The following is a 21,647-nucleotide window of genomic DNA, read 5'->3' as shown; positions in this document are numbered from 1 at the left end:
GGTGTGGACCTCTAGGAATGTGTATTTTTTTTTATTATGATATTCATTTGTATATTTATGGAGGAAAAAAAAATCAATCCAATCACTTATATACTTCTATATAAACATGAAAAAAGTCTATTAAATCATAATCTTAGGGGAAGAAAATGATATGATTGACATTACTATATAGCTTCTGGTCAAAATACTTATTTGGTATTTTCTTCTTTTGGTATATGAATTAATATTTAAGGTTGTATACATTGTTTAAAAACTTTTTGGATGATGTAAAATTAGTGTCTCGCCAATGAACTAATCGTGTTTTGGTTGTATGGTTTATCTCTCTCAACAAGTGTTACTCGCAGAAGTTGAACTTCTGACTTAAATAATATAAAAATTTGATACAATGTAATTCAAATAATCTTATTTAATGCATGTTGAAAATTAAACTAAAAATGAATAAATAAGGAGTGAAAAAGAAAAGTAATAAATAAAAGTGTAATTGAGAAGTAATTATAAATATATATTGAGTTTTTAATACATTAAAAGTTTAGAATAACATAAAAAATAAAATATTAAAATATATGCGACAAAATATTAGAAATGTGTGGGATAAAACTTCTTCATGCTATTGCACGGTTTAATAATTGTTTACCAAACGAAAAATATTACATGAAATATGGATTAAAAGGTTTAGCTTGTATATTATGGATGCAATGATATAGCAGAAGGCTTGTTGTATTGATAAAGAAGAAAATAAATGGATTCAGATAAAAAAAAGTATACGCCCATGTATGCCACTGTGCAAATAAAAAATAGAGTGCAACGTCTGTTCAATTTTACTATAAATATTTATAATAGTCAATATATTATTCATCATTTATTATTATTAGTATTATTTTTGAATGTTAATGATAATACAAAATGAATGATAAAAGATAAACTGATCAATGCATAAAACCTGTCGATGCATGCATAAGTATTTTCTCCAAAAATAACACATGTATCGTTGCAGGTAATAGAAAAATATATATACCAATGAGTTTCATACAGTGTATAAGTTTGATACACTATTATTGTATCATTCATTATTAATATTTTATTATAATTAACTTTTAAAATAAATGATCCAAATAGATGGTGAATAATATAGTTCATATATATTAATCTTTACACTCACAATACTTTACACTCTCCATATAAATATGTAGAATTTAGTTTTAGAAGGAAAAATTGATCAAGAAAAAAAAAACAACACATTCATGTAATTTCATATGAATGTGGATAATTAAATTTGGGGGAATACACATCCAAATGAAATTAAAATTTGGAAAATATCTAGAATAGTTCCATATGAATGTGTTGTATTAAATTTTCTTGAAAACTTACACTTCCATTGGAACTTTACTAAAAAAAGAAAATAAAATATAGTTTCATATGGTCATGTTAAAAGAAAAAACCATGCACTTTGTATGAAACTGTAGCGGTGAAGAAGCAATATAATCATGATGTGACAACCTTACCCTTTAAATATAATGAATAATTCATTTACTTTTAAATAAAATAATAATAACTTTACTTTTTAATACTAGAGATAATCACTTTCTAAAATTATATAAAAGGTGGAAATACTGAGATTTTTTTTATAATAAGTGTGGTGTGATTCCTTATTTCTAGGATGTAAAAGGGCTTATATTTATCATTAGTACTTATAAAATGTCAACTAACCCAGGACGTGTGGATATGAATAATCATTTGTTTAGTTTTTATTTATAAAAAATAGTTTTTTTAGGTCAAGATATCTTATCTAATAAGAAAAGAATTAATCTCCTATTATGCATGACTGCATCTTCTAGTACATGATAGAAAAATCGTTTCTAACATTTACTAAAAAAATCATAAATAAGAATCTTCGTGAAAACATTGAGGATATAATATTATGAGTTACTAGGCATTTCACTACTAAGTTAATATTTTATGGACACAAGTTATTTATCTCTGACATTGAATGATGTTTGTTCCGGGTAATCCAAATTTTATTTTTTATTTATTATTTATGTGACAATATGTTATTAGTTTGGATAACGAAGCAAATGAGATACCATTAAGAATCAGCGATAAATATCCATATTTTAACACTATTTTAACACAAGCGGATAAGACATAAGAGGGATAAACTAAACCTAAAAAAGATGCGTCATCCTGAAACAATTTCAATAACAGATTCTCTCAAGCAAACATGGTTGACCAGGTCATCCTACACCATACCTGGTCATAGAAAAATGCAGATTTGGTGTGATTAGAAGTTATAAAATAAAGCACTTTGAGCAAAAAAAATAGGAAAAAATTGATAACAGTCTCATAGAGAAAGGGACAACTTTTTATTCTATGAATTGCTTACTACATATGATATTAAGAAGTTACGTTGTAATAGTTGATCCAATGGACATTTTTGTAAGGGAAAAGGATAATCATATCTCTCATGCACGAGTACCCATAAATTTTTTTTGAAGGGAAATCATATCTGCATGAACGATTTACCTACAATAACATGAAATTCTTGCTAAAACTACGACTTACATGCCAAAAATAAAGTATATACTAGTCGGGTATGTCATCCACAATTTTTTAAAAAGTTGTGCCATTAACATAATAATTCAAAAAATGTGCATCAATTTTTTTAATCTTTGATTGCACATAAAGTATATACTAGTGGCGTATTATGTTAATGGCAAAACTACAACTTACATGTCAAAAATAAAGTATATACCAGTCGTTTAAAAAGTTGTGCCAGTAACATAATAATTCAAAAAATGTGTATCAAATTTTTGTGTGTCTTTGATTGTACATATGTTTTAAATTTTCCTAACATAATCGAGGATAGTATCTTCTAAAAAAATTCATATCAATATATCTCAAACAAATCACATTACAATAAGTAATAAAAAAATATTTCCTATTTTTATGATTTTCTTTAAACTAATTAACACTTTTTGATAGAATTAATATAAAATAAAACATCAAATTTTGGGATAATTGGTCTTCATTTAACACAAACAACACTATAACGAATTAGATTTTCTGTCCCAAAATCATGATGTATATACAAATAATAACTTTTATTTTTATAACTTTTAAATATTATTTTTTGATTTGATAAAGATATAAATGATGACTTAAATGAGAAAGTTGATCCCCTTCCACATGGCGGTCCAATGAATTACTCCTTTCATCCAATTAGCATTAAAATTAACTACAAAATCATCTCAAAGTTGTAAAATGATTAATCTCTGAACCATAGATGAAAGACTCAAAAAATTTACATAACCAAATGTGGTCCCTAAAAGAATGGAGCTTTAAAATATAATTATTGAAAATTTTGTTTATATGATAAAAAAATTTGGGTGTATACTTTTTTTAAGTAGATATGAACATTTTGGAGAAGTGCTTATAAGATTTGTACTTTGTAAGAAATTATTAGATGGGATGAATATTATTAGTTTATGCAAACAAGTATATGTATTTTTAATTTATTGTATATAAAATTATATAGTAAAACCAAAAAATAGATTGTTTGACTGAAACTGAACAAAAATATATCAATTATATAGGTAATAGTAATTATATGATAAAGTAGAGTCTATTCTACACCCGTTAAAAGATGAAAGGTGAGTATAAAAATACTTTGATTTATTATGAAGCAAATTGTTAAATTTAGATAGTTGAAATAAGATATTAAAATTATTTTAATATAAATTTTAATGTTTCATTATTTTCTTTATTAGGTGTCAGTGGTATACTGATTTAACATCTACTTTCTCAATTAACATATACTAGCCTGTAAATCCTATCGTTCAGTATGTTATAAATGACAAATATAATATTTTGTGTTAAATATTTATAATTTACAGTTAAATTTATTCAATTAATGTAATATTCAACTTTTTTAAATACATTTTCAAAATAATAAAAAGATAATGAGGGTAAAATATAACATAATGTTATATAATTTTTTTGTAGAAATAAGAAGATAACGAGAACAAAATATTACACAATGATAAAATAATTATTTTGTATTTTCTCTTTATTAAGTAGTATAGATATAACAAATTTATAAATATAAATAATATTATTTATAACTTAATTATTTTAATGAATTAATCATTAATCATATTTTAAAACTATTAAATACTTTTTATTAATAAATAATTTTGACCGGTAAGATGCATTTTACCATACAAGATCTGATACCATATTCATAATAATAATTATTATATTATAAAATAATCAGAAATAATAACAATGAACTACGTTTTAGATCTCTTTCCATTTCATTAGCTTTGATTGAAGGAGGTTGTTGCGGCAAAGCTTTCAACAATGGAGTTCTTAGACGAAGACGCAAAGCCAAGATTCGTGTTCCAAGCAGGAGCACCCAAAGGAACAATCACTGATCCACAACTCCCTTACAACAAACCCACCAAGCCACTCCTCTTCGTAACCGTTTCTCTCTCTTCCCTTCTCTTCGCTCTCTCCATTTTCTTCTTCCAATCCGAACCCTTCAAATCCCTCTTCTTCTGGTTCTCTATCTCTCTCCTTGTTGGCCCCTTCGCCCCCACCTCCCTCACCGCCGGCGACATCCGCGTCGGCCAAGGCCCCATCGTTGAATTCCCCGAACAAGAAACCGCCACCACCGACGATGATTCCAGAAAGAGAGGTTCTAATCGCAGATCCAAAGTTCAAACCCGCAGATCCGATGAATTCCCTGTCCCTGCTGTAGTACCGGTTGCGGCGGTTACCGCGAATGGGAAAGGGAACAGTGTCGCTGCTGCGGCGGTGGTTGAGGAGGAGAAGGAGTGGAGGGAAGAGGATGTTGCAATTCTGAAGAAGCAGTTGCTGAAGAATCCAGTAGGGAAGCCACGGCGGTGGGAGGTGATTGCGGAAGCGTTCGGAGGGAGACATAAAGCAGAGAGTGTGATCAAGAAGGCGAAGGAGTTATCGGAGAAGAAGGTTGATGATTCGGATTCCTATGCAGAGTTCTTGAAGAATAGGAAAGTGACGGATAAGAGAGTTGAGAATAATGCTGTTGGTGATGGTGAAGATGTGAAAGGTGGTAGTGAATGGAGTTCAGGGGAAGACATTGCGCTGCTGAATGCTTTAAAAGCGTTTCCGAAGGAAGCTCCGATGAGATGGGAGAAGATCGCGGCTGCGGTACCAGCGAAATCTAAGGCTGCTTGTGTTAAAAGAGTTGCTGAATTGACGAAAGGGTTTCGGACTGCTAAAGCTACAGTTGATGGGTAGATATGAAAAATATTTAACCTTTCATGGACTTGTATTCTAATCAGAATTTTGTTTATTAGTTGTTTCAGCTATGATTTGTGCTGATAATTTGTTTTCATGACCCATTGTTTTAGAAGAACCAGGAAGTTCTCGTTGAGAAAGCACGGGAAATGTGTTTCTGTAACACTATTGAATGCATTGAATTATCAAAAATTGTTTACTTAGATTTTTTTTATTGTGAGAACATATTTACTTGAGCCTGCCTTAGCTGTGTTACATGACTGGGTCCATTGGCGTATTTGAGCGATGATATAAGGATAACAGTGGAAACTAGAGTCTCATATCGCAAGCTAACCCATGACCTACAGGTCACAAGGCGATCAACCTTGGATTTTAATAATTTCTCTATTTTGATTTTTGAAAATTTCATTTAAATGTTCTAGTGCTTTGGGGTTTTGAATGTTCTAGTTGTTATGGATTCTCTTGGATTTTCAAGCATTTTTGTAAATGCTTCCTATTCTATGATATGTATTCAGTTATATTTTGTATATGCATCTAAATTGGTCAGTGTGAATGTGTGCTATGGGCCTTTCAGTTGGTTTTGTGCTAGGTAGTCTCTACAATTTCAAACATGATTAATTCCAGTGGTAGATGTAAGTTTGGGCATGTCATATATTCACCAGCTGGTAGCTTTAATATCCTTCTTAACATTACTCTTTTGTCCATAACCGAGTTTATGTTAAGTGTTCCACCTCCAATTGCTAGCGCTACCCACACATATATATTGGGGGATTGTTACCTGGTCCCAACAGGAAAGGGTCCAGTACCCTGATTGACTTGCTGCTGTGGATTACTGGAACGAGTCTGGAAAGAAATAGGTTTATGTTTTATTGTCGCATATGATCTCGAAACCAGCCGCATGCTGCACTGCTACTACTATTGGGTTTTAAGTTGCAGTAACAGTTCTGTGAATGTATTTGGCTATTGACAACTTGCATCTTTTTCTATTGTTGAAAGTTTCCAAGGCTCTTACCTGATAAGTGTGCTTAGTGTATGTTGGTTGCATTCTTGTTTTGGAAGTTTCCTTGCATGTTCTCCATTATTGTTTTGCAATTTACGGAAAAGGTGAATAAACACCATCCCTCTCTTTTTGGGTGGCTATGGCTTTATAATGAACTCTGGTTCTTTTGGCCGGTTATAGGATAGTGTTCATGTCATAGTAATTTGCAAACTCTTGGTTTGATGCGTTACATAACTGAATGGTAGAAGGTATTTTGGTGCTTCAAAGATGTAGGTTGGCATTATTACAGAAATCTGTGTCATTTTTGGATCATGTCATACTTTGGGCAGCAGTAACTGTTGTGACCATTTTTGGGGTCCTATTTGGGCTACAACAGTTACACATGTCACACAGCAGCAACTGATTTTTGGGACAGTTAACACTTACACTTTTACTCTGAAAATTCCGTGTGCATCCATTCGGTACCAATTTGGCTGAAACATGAAAACAAGGCCACTTTCTGCTTAATTTCATACTTTATGTTTTTGTGACTGTTTTATCCCGCAGTTGAAATGCATAACTCAAAATCATGACCTGTTTTGATACTAGGGAAGTTGACCCACAAGCATTTCAACTAGAATCTTCTTAGATTTTGATTATTAACCAATAATAGTTATCGCGTCTGGTTTTGCATATTGCTTATAGAGTGTACAAAGTGCAGAGAGGAAAAGAAAGACTCAATAATTTACAGAGCCTCAACTAGTAAATCTGTACAAATACATTGAAATGTCTACTGATTTAGTGAGTGGAGAAGCCCACAAAGTTTGTTGTTTGACCTTATCACAAGCTCAGTAATTACAATAAACGGGGCAAAAATAAACTTCACATCAAAAAAGAAATGTGAAGGAAAAGGAAAGACAACAACAAGGTTTGTTGTTTGACCTTGTCACTCGGATAAGTTGTTATTGGTACCCATATTGAAGCAGTTGTCGAAGGCCTTGACTTCCAAAACAAAGCCAACCTACCCTTCTTAAACTGCCACCAAAGAAATGTGATGGGCTTGTTTGGGCATTGAAGGCCTTAAACCCTACTCATAGCAGCACGTTTAAAGTTTAAACCCTTTCAAGGAATAAAATCCTTCTTCCCACAACACTCTTTCCTCTCTTTCACAAGGAAACTGCTTCACACTGTCTAAAATTCTGAACCCCAAAACCTCCTTTTCTATAAGGATCATTTTGTATCTGCCCTTCAAACTACTAGCAAGTGAACCAGAAAGTGCTATGTAGTGATGCAAAGCCTCACATAAGATTTCCACAAGGAACATGGACTTGAGTCTAGAAAAATTAACAAAGTCATGCGGTAGTAGTTGTACATTCAAAACGTTTAGCCTTGTATGTAACATCTCATGCACCATCATAACATTTTGGCGTCCACAATTCTTGATATTTAATTGCAGAAGGCTCCTTCCTATGAAATATTAGTTACAAATTAATTATTGTTCTGCATATTTTTTTATATAAATAAAAGTTATGGCACCATAAGTTTAAATTTTGGGAGGGATAATTTATGAAATGATAAGTACAAAGTGACAATGAACTCTTGTAATGGGTGTGGTTGTTTGCAGTAGATATGTATCTGCATGGTTTAAAACTCAAAAGATAGTGTGGAATAGCAAAGACCCATTAGAGATTAAGGGATTTTGAACAAGAAGAAAGATCTGTTATCGCAAATCTTGTCCCTCGTATCGATAACAATAAAACAAAAAAACAATGATAATGAAATTTTAAAATTTCGAGTTGATATGACATACTTTCATTGACATGTAACATTAGATGAGACAAGATCTGGAACAACATATCTATATTCAACGAATGGACATGAACGATAATGTTAGTGACATGCTTGATGATGAATGGTTATGTAATGGTACGAATGATTATGTGACAACGATGTAGGTGCTTCTGAAATAAGGTAAAGTCGGTCATGGTGGGAATGCTGGTTGCAGCTACGACCACATGAACCGTAGAGAATAGAGTTGTTAAGCCGGTGTAGAGGAAAAATGGTGGCCCACGCCCATGACTAGACATATTTATAATACAACCTAATGCATTATAGATCCACAATTGCAAAGCATTGGGAAAGTTGAAACTTCCTTCACATATATTGTAATAAATTATATATAAGCATTGAGAAGTAATTGTACTGTTGTAATACAGGGTACATTCTTCACATGCATCAAATATGAGAATCTAACATTCTCATATGAACCCTTGGTAACAATCTAAATCTGAAAAAAAGAAGTTAAAAAGGACATAACTGTCATTATTGAATGAAGTTGTACGTGTGAATACTAATTACCTAAACAATAATCTTTACTACTTGATGATATGAATATATACCCTTCATCCTTTTTCACAGGTATAGAGGATGCCCTTACCCAGGTTCATGAAATTGCAGTGTAGTATATAAGACTTGCCAAGGAAGAGATCAAATAGCACTAACACAAGCAAACAAATCTATGAAAGAGAAAGAGCAATTATTCTACTATCTGTAACTGAAGCTTCAGCATTGTTAAATATACAATGATCTATTATTAGCAGTTTCATGTATTTTGCACAATATAAGGTAGTAGTGTTGTACCATGCCAAACGGCTCAGACTTGATCATTAGATCAAAATCTTATAAGTTATATAGAGACTGGATATTCATATTTACACATATTTTAAAAAGAATTATTATACCAGCCTGATTTATCAAGTAAAAATGTTGTATATGTCTTCTGTCGATTTAACATAAGCGTGAAGCCATGAACTTCATTTGCAGAAACACGAGGGTACTATATCTGATTCTTACTACCTTGCACAAGCAACAAGTTTTTCATCTCTCTGTAACCATGGAACTCTTCCAATGCATCAGCTATTGACTTCCTAGTTGCTATGAGCCCTGAAGACATCATGCTCATTGGCATCGGTGCTTCTGAGATTTGATTGGGCTCTTCAATGTTGTTCTTCAAGATTTGGGAGTGTGCGCCTTGCAACAAGTTTTCTGAAGCGGGTGGATATTGATGGAGAGGTAGTGCTTTCTTCAGCAAATGTACAAGCACACCAACAGAAGCATCATTTGACTTTCTGATAGGAAAGTATCCTCCGGCTTCAAGCGTATCAGCCATACGACCATGATCAAAAGATTCCGCTCTGGTTATGTACAAGGAATCATTAGAATTGCTAAATAAAAGATAAGCTAGTGAAGTTTATGTCATCATAGCAAAACAAAAACTAGCAAAAATAGATTATCTATTTTAATTCTAAAATTTGGCTCAACATACAGAAATCACGAGAATCTGAAACGTAATCGAAGTGAAGTTGTGAACCATGTCTCAAACTTGAACTGTCATCCATATCTCGATGGATAACAACTATTCAGAATGAAAATTATGATGAATAACATGCCTGACATGCCCCATGATTTTCTATTTGAATTCATCTCATTTATTAATTCAGTCAAAACTCTAGTGTAATGCATGAGGAAATAATTCACAGATTTACAAGAGTGACTAAATGACATAACAGAATGGTCCACACAAAAAATGTTTTTCATCTAGCAAACAATGTTCAAATGCAAAACTAGATACCATATCTACAAACTAATTCCTAATATAAATTACAAAAAAACAATATATGGTCAAGAACCAAGGTACTTTTTCTAATCTCACACAAACACACCACCTAATATCCTTGTCTTCATTACCGTCGTGCCAAGTTTTCTTTTTGGAGTCATAAACAATTGCAGATAGGCAGGATTGGCTACATGTATCAAATACCATTTTGCTTTATCACAAATTATTCCCATTGAACAACAATAATCAAGCCTTATTTCAGCAAGATGGGGTCAAGTACATAGATGAAACGATGTTATAATGATCTAACATAAATCATTTCCATTGACAAAACGTTGATCTTCAAATAGAAAAACCCAATAAATAAATAAAAGTTGGTCAATGGAAAAGGGTTCCAACTAATGAGATCTCCTAGACACTGCACTACTAAAATGGACCAGCAAGATTTCACCATTGATCAGCTAGGATCCTTCTTCATGAGATGTCTAACTTCCACTCAGCATTAGGTGGTATCAAGCTTGTAGTCCAATATCAACACTTCAACAGATATCTCATTATCCCTACTTCCGCAGATGTGAATTATCCTAGCCTTTGAACTTGTTACCATCTACACTAAATGGTGACAGTGCAAAAAGTGCTCCCATCTTTAAGGGTGTCTCTCTGGCTCTTAACTTGTTACAGGGTAGGATTGTATGGGCGGCCTCTCGGTATTCTCTCCATGGTTATTCCAAAGGAATTGCGATTTCAAATATGCATGAAGATTTGGCATTATTGCTGCACTCTTGGTTTTTCCACATTCTCTGGTGTATTTCCCTTTACTCAAAACGATAAGTTATCCTACCCTAAGCTGCATGTTCTTCTTTTCTCTCTAAATTTTGTTTCTTCTGTAAACAGAAGATAAAACTCACCACATTGGGTAATAGGGAGACTCGATTCTCTCCCCACAACTATTGCCCAAAAAACAAGATTACCATAAATTCCTACTTACCTCTCAATATCTCTGACTAACTATCCAGTATTTAACTAGTCATAACAGTTACCAACTGTTATGCATGTACTATTTCCATTATTTACTTATTATTTTAGCAATATTAAATATCATTGGCTGCTTGCCTTGTGATGGAGAGGGTGAGTTTTGACGCAACGGTAAGGTTGCTTGCCTTGTGACCTGGAGGTCATGGATATAAATCCTAGCAACAATCTCTTTACTTGCAACGGTAAGGTTGCGTTCATCTATCCTACCCAGACCACACTAAGTGGGAGACTCGTGCATTGATCCACCCTTTTATTTATTTATTTATTATTTCAGTATCTAGCCCAGCCCAGAAGCATGACCTTCCAGTAGGTTGGAAGTGCTCCTGATCAACCTGATTACCCACATTGTATATCTCAATTATGCTATTTTCTTTAAGAATTCAAACACCAACATAGGAAGCATCAACCTGATAAATCAGACATCTTATGTGCAAAATTAGAATATAAGGAAGCATAAATCATAGTAAGTTTCAGTCATAAAGTACCTGCTACCCGGATCTGTCATATCATCATCTATATCAAAAGGACAAGTAAAATCAGGATCATCAAAATTATCCTGATAAGACCTACTGGTGCTTCTGGAATATGAAATCTGTGGCGAGCTGTTAGCTGATATCTTGACTCTGGAATATTTCCGCGACTCATCTTTTCCAAGAGAAAACAACTGCAGAAAATAGATCACACCCTTAACAAATCTGATATGACTAATATAGAAAAGTAGTTCACTGTGGATATCATACAGCATACCTTCTCAGCTGTTGCACTTGTTTGCATACTCATACATCTATCAGTCTTAGAAGCACACCTTGAACCTTGAAGGGGAGGAGATGGAGGCAAATAATGCATGTTAGGGTATGCAGGGGAATTAGCTACTTCCGAAGCATGTATCCTGACTGGAGCACTTTCAGTTCGTAAAAGTGTTCTAGATGGTAACGACCCAGAATTGTAAATTGAGTGTGATGGAGAGGGATAACATTCATCAAAACCTGTATTATTTTTCTGAATCAATGACAACTCAGTTGGATGCGGAGGCAAACGTGCAGATGGAAAATGTCGAGAATTTGCATTAGACACCGATGTGCGTGATTCTGAATATGTAGGCGAAGGCGAACAAGTAATGGAAGGAGGCGAAGTTTTGAAATGGTCATAACTCCAACTATGTCGCCTTGAGAATGGCAACGGTGACGGAGAGCCATATGATTGCAATCCTGTCACCAGAGTCAATGGAAACCTCCTCAAAGGATCAGCCAATGGACTCCCGACATAATCAGTTATAACTTGTGGGGACATAGGAGTTGTTGGTTCAGAGCTAACATCTGAGGCTGATGGTAAATACATCACTGACAGGCAGAGCCTACCGGAAGCAGTATCCACAGGTGTGAACCCAAATTTCAGCATTTTTGCCTCTTCTCTATGGGTGAAGGGCTCAACAAAAGAAGATACCCGGTGCACAAGGGTAAAGGGACGAATCTGCGCAGATGAGTTAAGCTCTCTGAAAATTTTATGCGCAGGTAAAAGTCTAACAGTGGAATACAAAGACCTCAAAAGTAAAGTAGATTTCTTATACAAAGTATGCAAAGAAGTGTTGCTTGACCTCCTACTATTGGAATTAGAATCTCTTGTTTTCCTGCTCTCATACTGCAACACCCATCTCTCTATAATGGTCTCACTCTTCGTTTCAATTCCCAATTCTTCTTGATCACTATTCCAGGAAAATGGGTATCTTTCTTTCATTGAAGAACTCCTAGAAATAACCCTTTTTGGGGAAAAACTCGCAGGGTCCCAGTCCACAGACCTCTGCACCAAAACCACATCAATCACAATTGGCTCGAGATTGCTTTGGCGCCATAGGTCGATGTTCTCCAGCGCTGCAGGGCATTCCCGGAGTGCCAAATTGAACCATTTATCCCTCGGCCGCACACTGGATGTCGATGAAGACGACGAACATGGAGAAGACACCACTTGATCACCAAGAGAATTACGCGAGGACACGTAGAGCGTCCTCGATTCGAGTATAATGTGAAGACTTTTAGCAAAAAACTCAGTGATTATCTGTTCCATCTTTGCACCTTCCGAGTGTGCATTACCATGAGAAGATGTCATTGCTTTATGTGTCATGTGTCAATCAACAAAACAACAACAACAACAACCCACGAATAGCAGAACAGTGAATTCACTACAACAACATAAAACACAAGGAATTCAAAATTCAAATTTAACAGAAGCAATTACTAGATTGTTAGAAGAGAAAGTAAGAACACAATAACAACATAAAATCAACCAGCACATTTTAATAATCAAAAAGGGTAATTCGATTCAGTGCTAATGAGTAAAAACACGATATTTAGTAAATAAGCAGGAAGTATTAGTATTACTCATAATGTTAAGGAATCATTAGTGTTATATAGAAGAAGAAACGCGTTTGCCATAATAATAGATTAACACTCATGCCACTCTTATCCTAAACTCAAAAAAGATGATAAATTTTCAAACTTTGATATTTATATAAACAAATTGTACGTGGGGTCATGGTGAAACACCAGAGGGTAGTGAAAAGAAGGAGAAGAAAGGTACCTTGTTGTGGTGTGAGAAAAGAAGAAAGGTTTAAGGAGAGATTATAAAGGAAGAATGGTGTGGTTAGTTTATATTATTATAATATTAAGGTTTGATGAGGTCTTATCTTATTTTCAGTGATCTTTAAACGAAATATCAAAGGGTAGAGGGAAGAGAAATAAAGTCCGAATAAGTGGTGAAGAGTGTTGTTGGCTAAAAAGGAATGAAAGTATATCACTTCACTTGATCAAGTTCCTATCATCACTTTTTCACTTTCATCTCTATTTATGGACCCCATTCACCTTCTCTACTCTCTAGCAAACAATAAATAAAATTTCCATTCTTTTAGGATGAGATAAGATAAATTCAAAATAAAGAATTTAGATAATAAAATAATTATTTAAATGTTGGTTAAGTACTTAAGTAATTGATAACTAGATAAGAAATTGAGAAGATCTTCACAAGGATAAGATAACCTAGTAGATTTAATAGTCTTTTTCCTTATGGTGCACAGCTTTTCACTCCTACTCTAAAAATATCTTAACCACAACAAAAATGTGCATATAAACTTAACCATCAATTATTATTTATCAAAGTTTTTTCTTGGACCCGACCTGACTTCATTATAAGTTTGGTTTGACCCAAAAACTAATTTTAAGAGTAAAGACCTGACATGAGAATTTTCATTTCTATAAGATAATTTTATTTATAAAAAAGTCATAAAATAATCTAGAAATATTTTCTACATCTAACTGGTTATCCTTTTTTGTGGTACATGAGTAGTTATCCATGAATTTGTTAAATATATTTGGATTAGTAGAGAATTATATTATTTAGGATTTAGTTATATTCACTTTATTTGAGTTTATTTATAATTTATTCCATTAGTTATTATTTGAGTTTATTTATAGTTTATTCTATTAGTTATTATTTAAGTTTATCATCTTATCATTTATAACAACTTTTACTTATATAATAAATTATTATTTGGACTAAATCATATTTAAGTTTTGACTATTCTAAACTTTCTACTTAGTCACCCGGTTAATATTCTCAGATGATAGCATAATATCTCCTTGATAATTATGTTATGTCTCTGTCACTCTCATTTTCTTACCTCTCCTTAGATGTGGACCACGAGAAACAACAATAGTAGCCAGATCCAACCCACAAACATACAAATACAGATACTGATCCAAATAATGATATATACTTGTAAAAATTGTAATTATAGCTGAAAAAAGGATTTGGGGCCATTATTTGATCTATACATATAACATATTCTGGTATACATGATAGGTTAGGTGACTACTAAAATATTAGAAATATGGTTATATACATGTGCCCTGTGGGATTGTTGTGGACATAGACATGTAAGATTTATGGAACTTTAATACCCAGCAGAAGTAATGAACTTGACAAGAAAATAGTGGTTGAAATTTTTTAAAAAAATCTCTCAATTTCAATCATATGCAGAGCTATTAATCAATGTTGTTGAATAAAACTTAAGTATAAGAATAAGTAGCTGTCGCTATGGTTCAAAACATTAGCGGGGAATGTAGTACTATTGTTGATGAGTTATTATCAGATAACAATTTTATTTTCTTTTGCTTTTTGTCTTGTATAGTTATTGGAAGAATCATGCTCAAGGTTTGAACCTCATGCTCATGCTTGACTCATTGCAAGAGTATCATGTTTTGTCATATTCATTGAGGTTCACCAAAAGGGAAGTTGGTACAAAAGAAAACAAAGCCTTGTCCCTGATAAACTTTAATCACCCTTGGGCAAGTACATTGAATCAACCATAAGAACTTTTCAGTGTACATGACAAAAAAATAGATCTTTTTTCTTATAAAGAAAGAATTTACTAAACTATGTGCCCTTTCATAACATCACTTATCTTTATCTTTTTAGTAGTTAAAGAAATAAAAAGTTTTGGATCCATATACCAATTTGTAAAAGTTAAAGAATTTTTATTTACAAAAGAGGTGAACCAAATCTAATATATAGTTTGGATTAAATAAAAAATGTGAATATAACTAGGCTCTTCTCCCAAAAAAATCATTTCATTTCTCATAACTCAAACTGACTAAATCACCCCAAATCACAACATTCTCTAAACTTTTGCAACTCTACCTCTTCCAAGAGAACCATGATGATTGAAGAACTCAACAATTAGGAGTGGTAATTGGAGTTTGTAACCAATAGTAAAAAAATTTCCACACACTTGAAACAAACTCGTAAGATATGAATAAGTGATAAAATGATTCGACGTGATTTTTGCAAAAAATGCACATCTGACCATCTACCCATATTATAATATTTCTCTTAAACAATTCATCTTTTCTTGGAAGCCTTCTTCTAAGAAGTTTCCGGACAAAGCAACAAATATTTGAAGGCGCACAGTTAATCTAACCATTTTTTAAAACTTTACCTAAATGAGATTGTTTTGATTCAGGTTGGTCAAATAAGTATATTTAACCACATATTATCATGAAGCATTTAGTCGCCACCTCCATCTATCCAACATCTCCTTTTTGCACGAATGGTTCTGAATCAAAACATAGAAGTTGCTAGCAATGAACTCCTCTCTATCAAACAAAGGTCTTCTCTAAGGAATCTCCTAAGACCGCACATCATCCTTCCAATAGCTATAATCTCTTACCGGAGCAAATTCCACAAAAATGGATCTTTTGATATAATAATTAAAAAATAATCTAATTTTCTATCAATTGGGTTGATTGTTGATGGTTCAATACAATATTTATATGATACCTTATCTCTTTAATATAATTAGAACTTTATCTATAATATATATACGAACCGAATAAATCGTATGCTAGGGAGTTGTAATACCCAACATTAGGAATGTAAGCGGTTCCGGTTTAAACGCAAAACCGAAGGAACTGAACCACAAATGTGGTTCGGTTCGGTTTCGCGGTTCGGTTTGGTTATTTTTTTAAGGAACCGTTTATGTTCGGTTCGGTTTATGGTTTTAGAAATTTAGGAACCGTTGGAACCGAATCGTATATTAAAGAAATATATACAAAGGATTAGGGAATAATGTTTTATAATTGTTTAAATTCTTCAACTAATTTTCTAGCTTAAACTATCAATTTTTGTGTGAATTGTCGTGTTATATATGTTACTAAATTGTTATTAAGTTAGTTTTATATATGTTATTAGTTACTAAATTGTTTCCTAGTATCTTATGATTTGGAACATATTTACAACTTTTGTGATATTGAGTTTGAAACTAACATATATCATATATTGTTATACATATATTGTTACATGTGTTACTAATTATGAAATGTAAGGTTATAAATTAACTATTATATATTTTACTAATTATATAAGTTCATAATCATGAATTTTGTTGTTATATATGATTCAGAATGTTTATTCTTTTATGGATAAACAATATTTCTCGTAATGCATTTTGAATTTTCAATTCATGGAATGGAAGGTTTTTTATAAAAAATGAAATAGAAAAACGTGGAACCGAACTGATCCATTCAAGAGCGATTCGATTCGGTTCGATTCTTATAGTTAAATTTGCGGTTAATTGAGCAGAACTGAACCATATGTTTTTGTTCGGTTCGGTCACTAAAATATACCAAAAATTGAACCGAACTAAATTTTTATGCCCCTACCTAATATATGTGATTTATGAAGTTTATCTAGAAAAGGAAAAATATTTTTATGAAACCCAACCAGACAAATCACTCATCCTGTAATGTGGGATTGGATAATCTTGGAAGTAAATAATGTAATCCAATTTGCAAAAGCTATAAACAAGAATACTAATATTTGTCCTCTGATGTCCTGTAACATCACACTTATTTTAAGACATGATTTGACCTGTTTCAACACCAAACACACACTTCAATTAAATCCACAAGCAATAGTTACATTGGAAACTTAATTTGACCTGTTTCAACAACCTAAAAAGGTCGTATGCACCCCACAGAAACTATTGCATGATCTGATATTATTGATTCCATATATATTCAAACTGTTGATTTTAAATAAACTCGTAAAATTTTAACTAATTAAAGCAATATCAGTGGTTTGGACGTGCGTGAGATAATGGTCCCAAAACATACAATAATATCTTCTAAGCACAAGGTTACTAGGATATCCCAGATAAAGACATGTAGCATGTGCCTTTGCATCAACTTGTTCATTAGTCTTGAACAACATGAACAAAAGATAATCTAATATCTCATTTATGCAGCTTAATTGTGCTACTTAATCTTTGTCACTCTCATTCTCTTATTTCCCACTAGTAGTCAGATCCAACCCAAAAAGATACGGATCCATGTAGTGGTACTTGTTATACAGATAGAGCAAAAAGCAAAAGCATATGCTCTCAAGGCCAAGAGCTTATTACTTTCTTATCACTGTCTTCATTGCTTTCTAATCACTATCTCCTACTGGTGTTTTAAATTATAGTTAGATCGTGATTGTGATAACGGTTGCGGTTATTGTGACTCCTGCCGTTACAATGTAGATTGCAGTCATTATGATATGAATTATTTTGTGATTAAAAAATATTTTTGAATTCGATGCCACGTGATACGGTCTGAATCACACTGCAATTGTGGTGTGATATAATTATGGCGTTCATCGCAACCACAATATTGTGGTCGCATCAAGTGATGCAGTCCACAATTTAGATCAGTGTGTGCTACTGATCCATTCTGTTAATCAGCACACAGCTAAACAAATAAAATAAAAGCAAAAAAGAAGCACCCCCACTAGTCTCCTCGTACCTTTTTTCATAAAGTTTATAATATCCTACAATATACACAACCACTTTCCCCGTAGAAGTAGAGCTGGACAATATCAGAATCAGATTGCGTATCAAATCCATGGCTTAAACATTTTGCCATTTGGATAATTTTTCTTATTAATTACAATGATGCTTTAACTAGATGCCACAACTCGATAGATTTTGATCTAGCAACTTGCATGGTGGTGTGATGATTGTTAAACAATTTCATGTGACAAAGTTGGGTCCGCACATATTCTAGTATATAACATAGGATAAAAAGTCACCAAATAATATATAATTTAGTTTGGTGGCTCTTATATACTATATGTTAAATTGTGTTAGAGAGAAGAAAAGAAGTGGTGTAAGATCCACTGGATCCTCAAGGTTAAAGGTTTGATTATTGAGAACGATACTTGTTGAGATGATAGTTACGAACTCTGAAAGGAATTAATTAGTTACCCAAAAAATGTAAGGGATACCTTTGGTAACAAAAAAAAGAAGAGAGGAAGTGGCAAAATAATAACTTTAGTATCTTAATTGTGTTCCATTACAATAGAAAAGGGATATGACTATGTACTAATGAGAAGACTCAAATACCCATGGTTTAATATACAAAATACATATTATAACACTTACATATATAATATCCTATATGTAGGACCTATAAATATAAATCCCCTCAGGCAACCAACCTAAATAAACCATCTAACTACCTCATCAAGAAAAACAAACAAAAATTCCCAACAACAAACATGTATGCTTCTACTTCCTTTACATCACACAACATCCATGAACTTCTTGGTAATTCACACTCAAGAAGGTTACTCCTGCAAAACCCACTTAACCAAGCCAACCCCCCTGCATCTTCCATAAACAGCCATAACTCCACAAATCTATATCTCGGTGGCCGAAATTTCGATGCAAATGTTGTCATGATACTCTCAGTCCTATTGTGTGCTGTTATTTGCTTACTAGGCTTGAACTCCATCATAAGATGTGTGTTGAGGTGTTCATACTTGGTCATTAGTATTGATTCATCCAGAACAAGCAACCCTTCACCATCATTAGCTAACATAGGAATCAAGAAAAAAGTTCTTAAGACTTTCCCTATAGTAACTTATTCAGCTGAGGTGAATCTTCCAGGTATGGACACTGAGTGTGTAATATGCCTCTCAGAGTTCACCAAGGATGAGAAGGTTCGCATTTTGCCTGAGTGCAACCATCTTTTTCATGTTCCTTGCATTGATAAATGGCTTAGTTCACACTCATCTTGCCCCAAGTGCAGACAGTGCCTAATGGAGACTCGCCATAAGATTGTTGGATCACAACCTGGACGTGTGGTACCACTGCCAGAGCCAGAAACCATTATAAGGATTGAACCACTTGAGCCAGAAAGTTTAGTGCGTAACTATAGGGAATCAAGCTAATTTAATTCACTACTCTCAATGCTTGAAAGATTGTTCTAGTGTTAGCTGCACTTTATAAATCATGACTCAACCTACACCAATATGACAACCAGAAAAGGTCCAGTGCCAAATGTGAAGGGTGAAGAGTTACTCTAGGATTTCTTGAAGCTGGCGGTGAAGAACTCATCGAGTTCGGAGACGGAGTTCTGTTGATGAGGAAAGTAGTTGTGGATAAGCAAACTCGCGAAGAGGACATAGACACCCTGGACTAAATAACAAGGCCTTATCCACATTAAACAGGGTGTTTCCTCTCTGCAATGGATTTCTGCTTTGGCCTTCCTATACACATGAGAATTGGTGAAGTGTGCCTTCATTGGCAAGGAACTGAGTGGGGCCAATGCTTTGGCATTGTCAGACCTTGATTATTTGATTACAATGCCAAATTGAATGTTTATCAATTTTGCAAAAGTTTCCCATTTATACTTGATCAAGTGTGTCCATGTAAGATCCCCATATATCACAATGCACCAATTCAAATGGATGTGTAGACATGTATCTTCTAAACTTTATTGAAACAATGTCAATACTTTAGCTGACAAGTGACCAAATCTAGCATACCACAGTTGTGGATTATTAACAGTCATTGCAGAATGTACTAGAATCCATCACAACTGAACATTATTGAAACTAGAAACAGAATTGTTATCAAAAGGAAAAGCGGTAGAAGATTTGTCATATTTAACTGTCTTTAAAAAATAGAGTTTAAAGTCCTTCAAACATGTTACCCTTGCCAATAATCATCCTCAGAAGTCTGTGGTCTTGGATGATGAAATAGTCACAATTGTTTTGATTTAAAAAAAATAGTTTAATATGATTTGATTTTCACTAAGCTAAGACTTCATCTTTAATTAGACACATTACTATTTATCAGTATCAATCCTATAAATATGAATACCTCTGTACATCCTACACAACAATAATTCAGTTCTTTCCTCTCTATTTCCAACAAGACATGAGATTAAACAGCTGAAAAGCTTTATCCATGTTAGGCGTTAACAGTCACACTCATGCAAAAGTAAAACCACGTATGAAGTGGATAACCTAATAAAGGACACAAACACAAAAATGAGATAAGCCAAAGAAGTAAATATTCAATCCTAAAAAATATCAACTACGAGATCTTGGAAGGAAAAAACTTAATCCAATTTGCTCAAACGATAAGCAGGAATACTAACAAAGAGATTCCCAGGTGTTTTAATATTGAAAATTTATTGTTCTGCATCTCATTTTTCTTTGCAATTTCAACAATATTTTTAGCATTATAGTTTATAACTTGAGTGTATTACATTTAATACATGATACATATCTGAAACACGACACTAACTCGTTAAACATAAACATGAGATAGATAATGATGATTACTAATGAAACAAATTGGTCATGGATTATTAATGTAACAGAATCAACAAGTAATGAGCATGTAGGAGAAAGTGCAAAATTCTAGACTAATGCATATGCAATGCAACCTTTCACTTCTTAAATCAACCACTTGTGAGTAGTGAGTGGCTTCTCATAAGAAGAGATCCGTTTAAACCAATCCAATTGCATATTTCACTGATTCACTGAATCATCTTTATGGAATATACACTAATATGCATGTGTTCCAACACCAAACACTCCCTTCAATTAAATCCACAACCTATAGTTGCATTGAAGACTTAGTTTGACCTGTGGGGTTCTCCAATTGTCAGCGAACTAAAATGGGTCTATATGCACTCATGAAATTATTGCATAGTCCGAGATCGTTGAAATAAAAAATATTGATGTATATATGCACTCAAGCAATAATTTCTTCCTAGCACAAGGCTATGAGAAAATCCTAGATTAAGACACATGCTAATGTGCATATGCATGAAATGTTAAGGATAGAGCACAATGCGGAAGCACAGGATTGAATCAATTCATAACAAAAGAGAAGCAAGTAAATGATAAAGAAAATAA

At 33.2% G+C, this 21,647-nt stretch overlaps 3 protein-coding genes across 3 annotated transcripts; 2 read left to right on the top strand and 1 right to left on the bottom strand.

The window, feature by feature from the left end:
* On the top strand, positions 4,294-5,484 carry LOC109362916 (dnaJ homolog subfamily C member 2). Its single transcript, XM_019609007.1, has one exon. It carries the CDS (start codon positions 4,357-4,359, stop codon positions 5,275-5,277), a length of 921 nt encoding a protein of 306 aa, XP_019464552.1. The 5' UTR covers positions 4,294-4,356; the 3' UTR covers positions 5,278-5,484.
* On the bottom strand, positions 8,824-13,764 carry LOC109361451 (autophagy-related protein 13b-like). The gene is made up of 4 exons (XM_019606906.1): positions 13,482-13,764; positions 11,655-13,083; positions 11,393-11,571; positions 8,824-9,450 (listed from the first exon to the last, which is right to left on the bottom strand). The coding sequence occupies exons 2-4, from the start codon at positions 13,023-13,025 to the stop codon at positions 9,093-9,095; spliced, it is 1,908 nt and encodes a 635-aa protein (XP_019462451.1). The 5' UTR covers positions 13,026-13,083; positions 13,482-13,764; the 3' UTR covers positions 8,824-9,092.
* On the top strand, positions 18,930-19,734 carry LOC109362052 (RING-H2 finger protein ATL78-like). The gene has a single exon (XM_019607624.1). The coding sequence runs from the start codon at positions 18,993-18,995 to the stop codon at positions 19,665-19,667; it is 675 nt and encodes a 224-aa protein (XP_019463169.1). The 5' UTR covers positions 18,930-18,992; the 3' UTR covers positions 19,668-19,734.

This window comes from Lupinus angustifolius, chromosome LG12 (assembly GCF_001865875.1).
Source record: "Lupinus angustifolius cultivar Tanjil chromosome LG12, LupAngTanjil_v1.0, whole genome shotgun sequence".
NCBI classification, from domain to species: domain Eukaryota; kingdom Viridiplantae; phylum Streptophyta; class Magnoliopsida; order Fabales; family Fabaceae; genus Lupinus; species Lupinus angustifolius.
The sequence above is the reverse complement of the archived record's forward strand: the minus strand, read 5'-3'. Positions and strand labels throughout refer to the sequence as shown.

Bases quoted from the DNA above. Each gene is read 5' to 3' on its own strand.
- LOC109361451 (XM_019606906.1), bottom strand. From the start codon at position 13,025: ATGACACATAAAGCAATGACATCTTCTCATGGTAATGCACACTCGGAA. The intron at 11,572-11,654 runs GTATGCTGTATG...TATTTTCTGCAG, and splicing joins CAAGTGCAACAGCTGAGAAG to TTGTTTTCTCTTGGAAAAGA. The intron at 9,451-11,392 runs GTACTTTATGAC...GTACATAACCAG, and splicing joins ATGACAGATCCGGGTAGCAG to AGCGGAATCTTTTGATCATG.
- LOC109362916 (XM_019609007.1), top strand. From the start codon at position 4,357: ATGGAGTTCTTAGACGAAGACGCAAAGCCAAGATTCGTGTTCCAAGCA.
- LOC109362052 (XM_019607624.1), top strand. From the start codon at position 18,993: ATGTATGCTTCTACTTCCTTTACATCACACAACATCCATGAACTTCTT.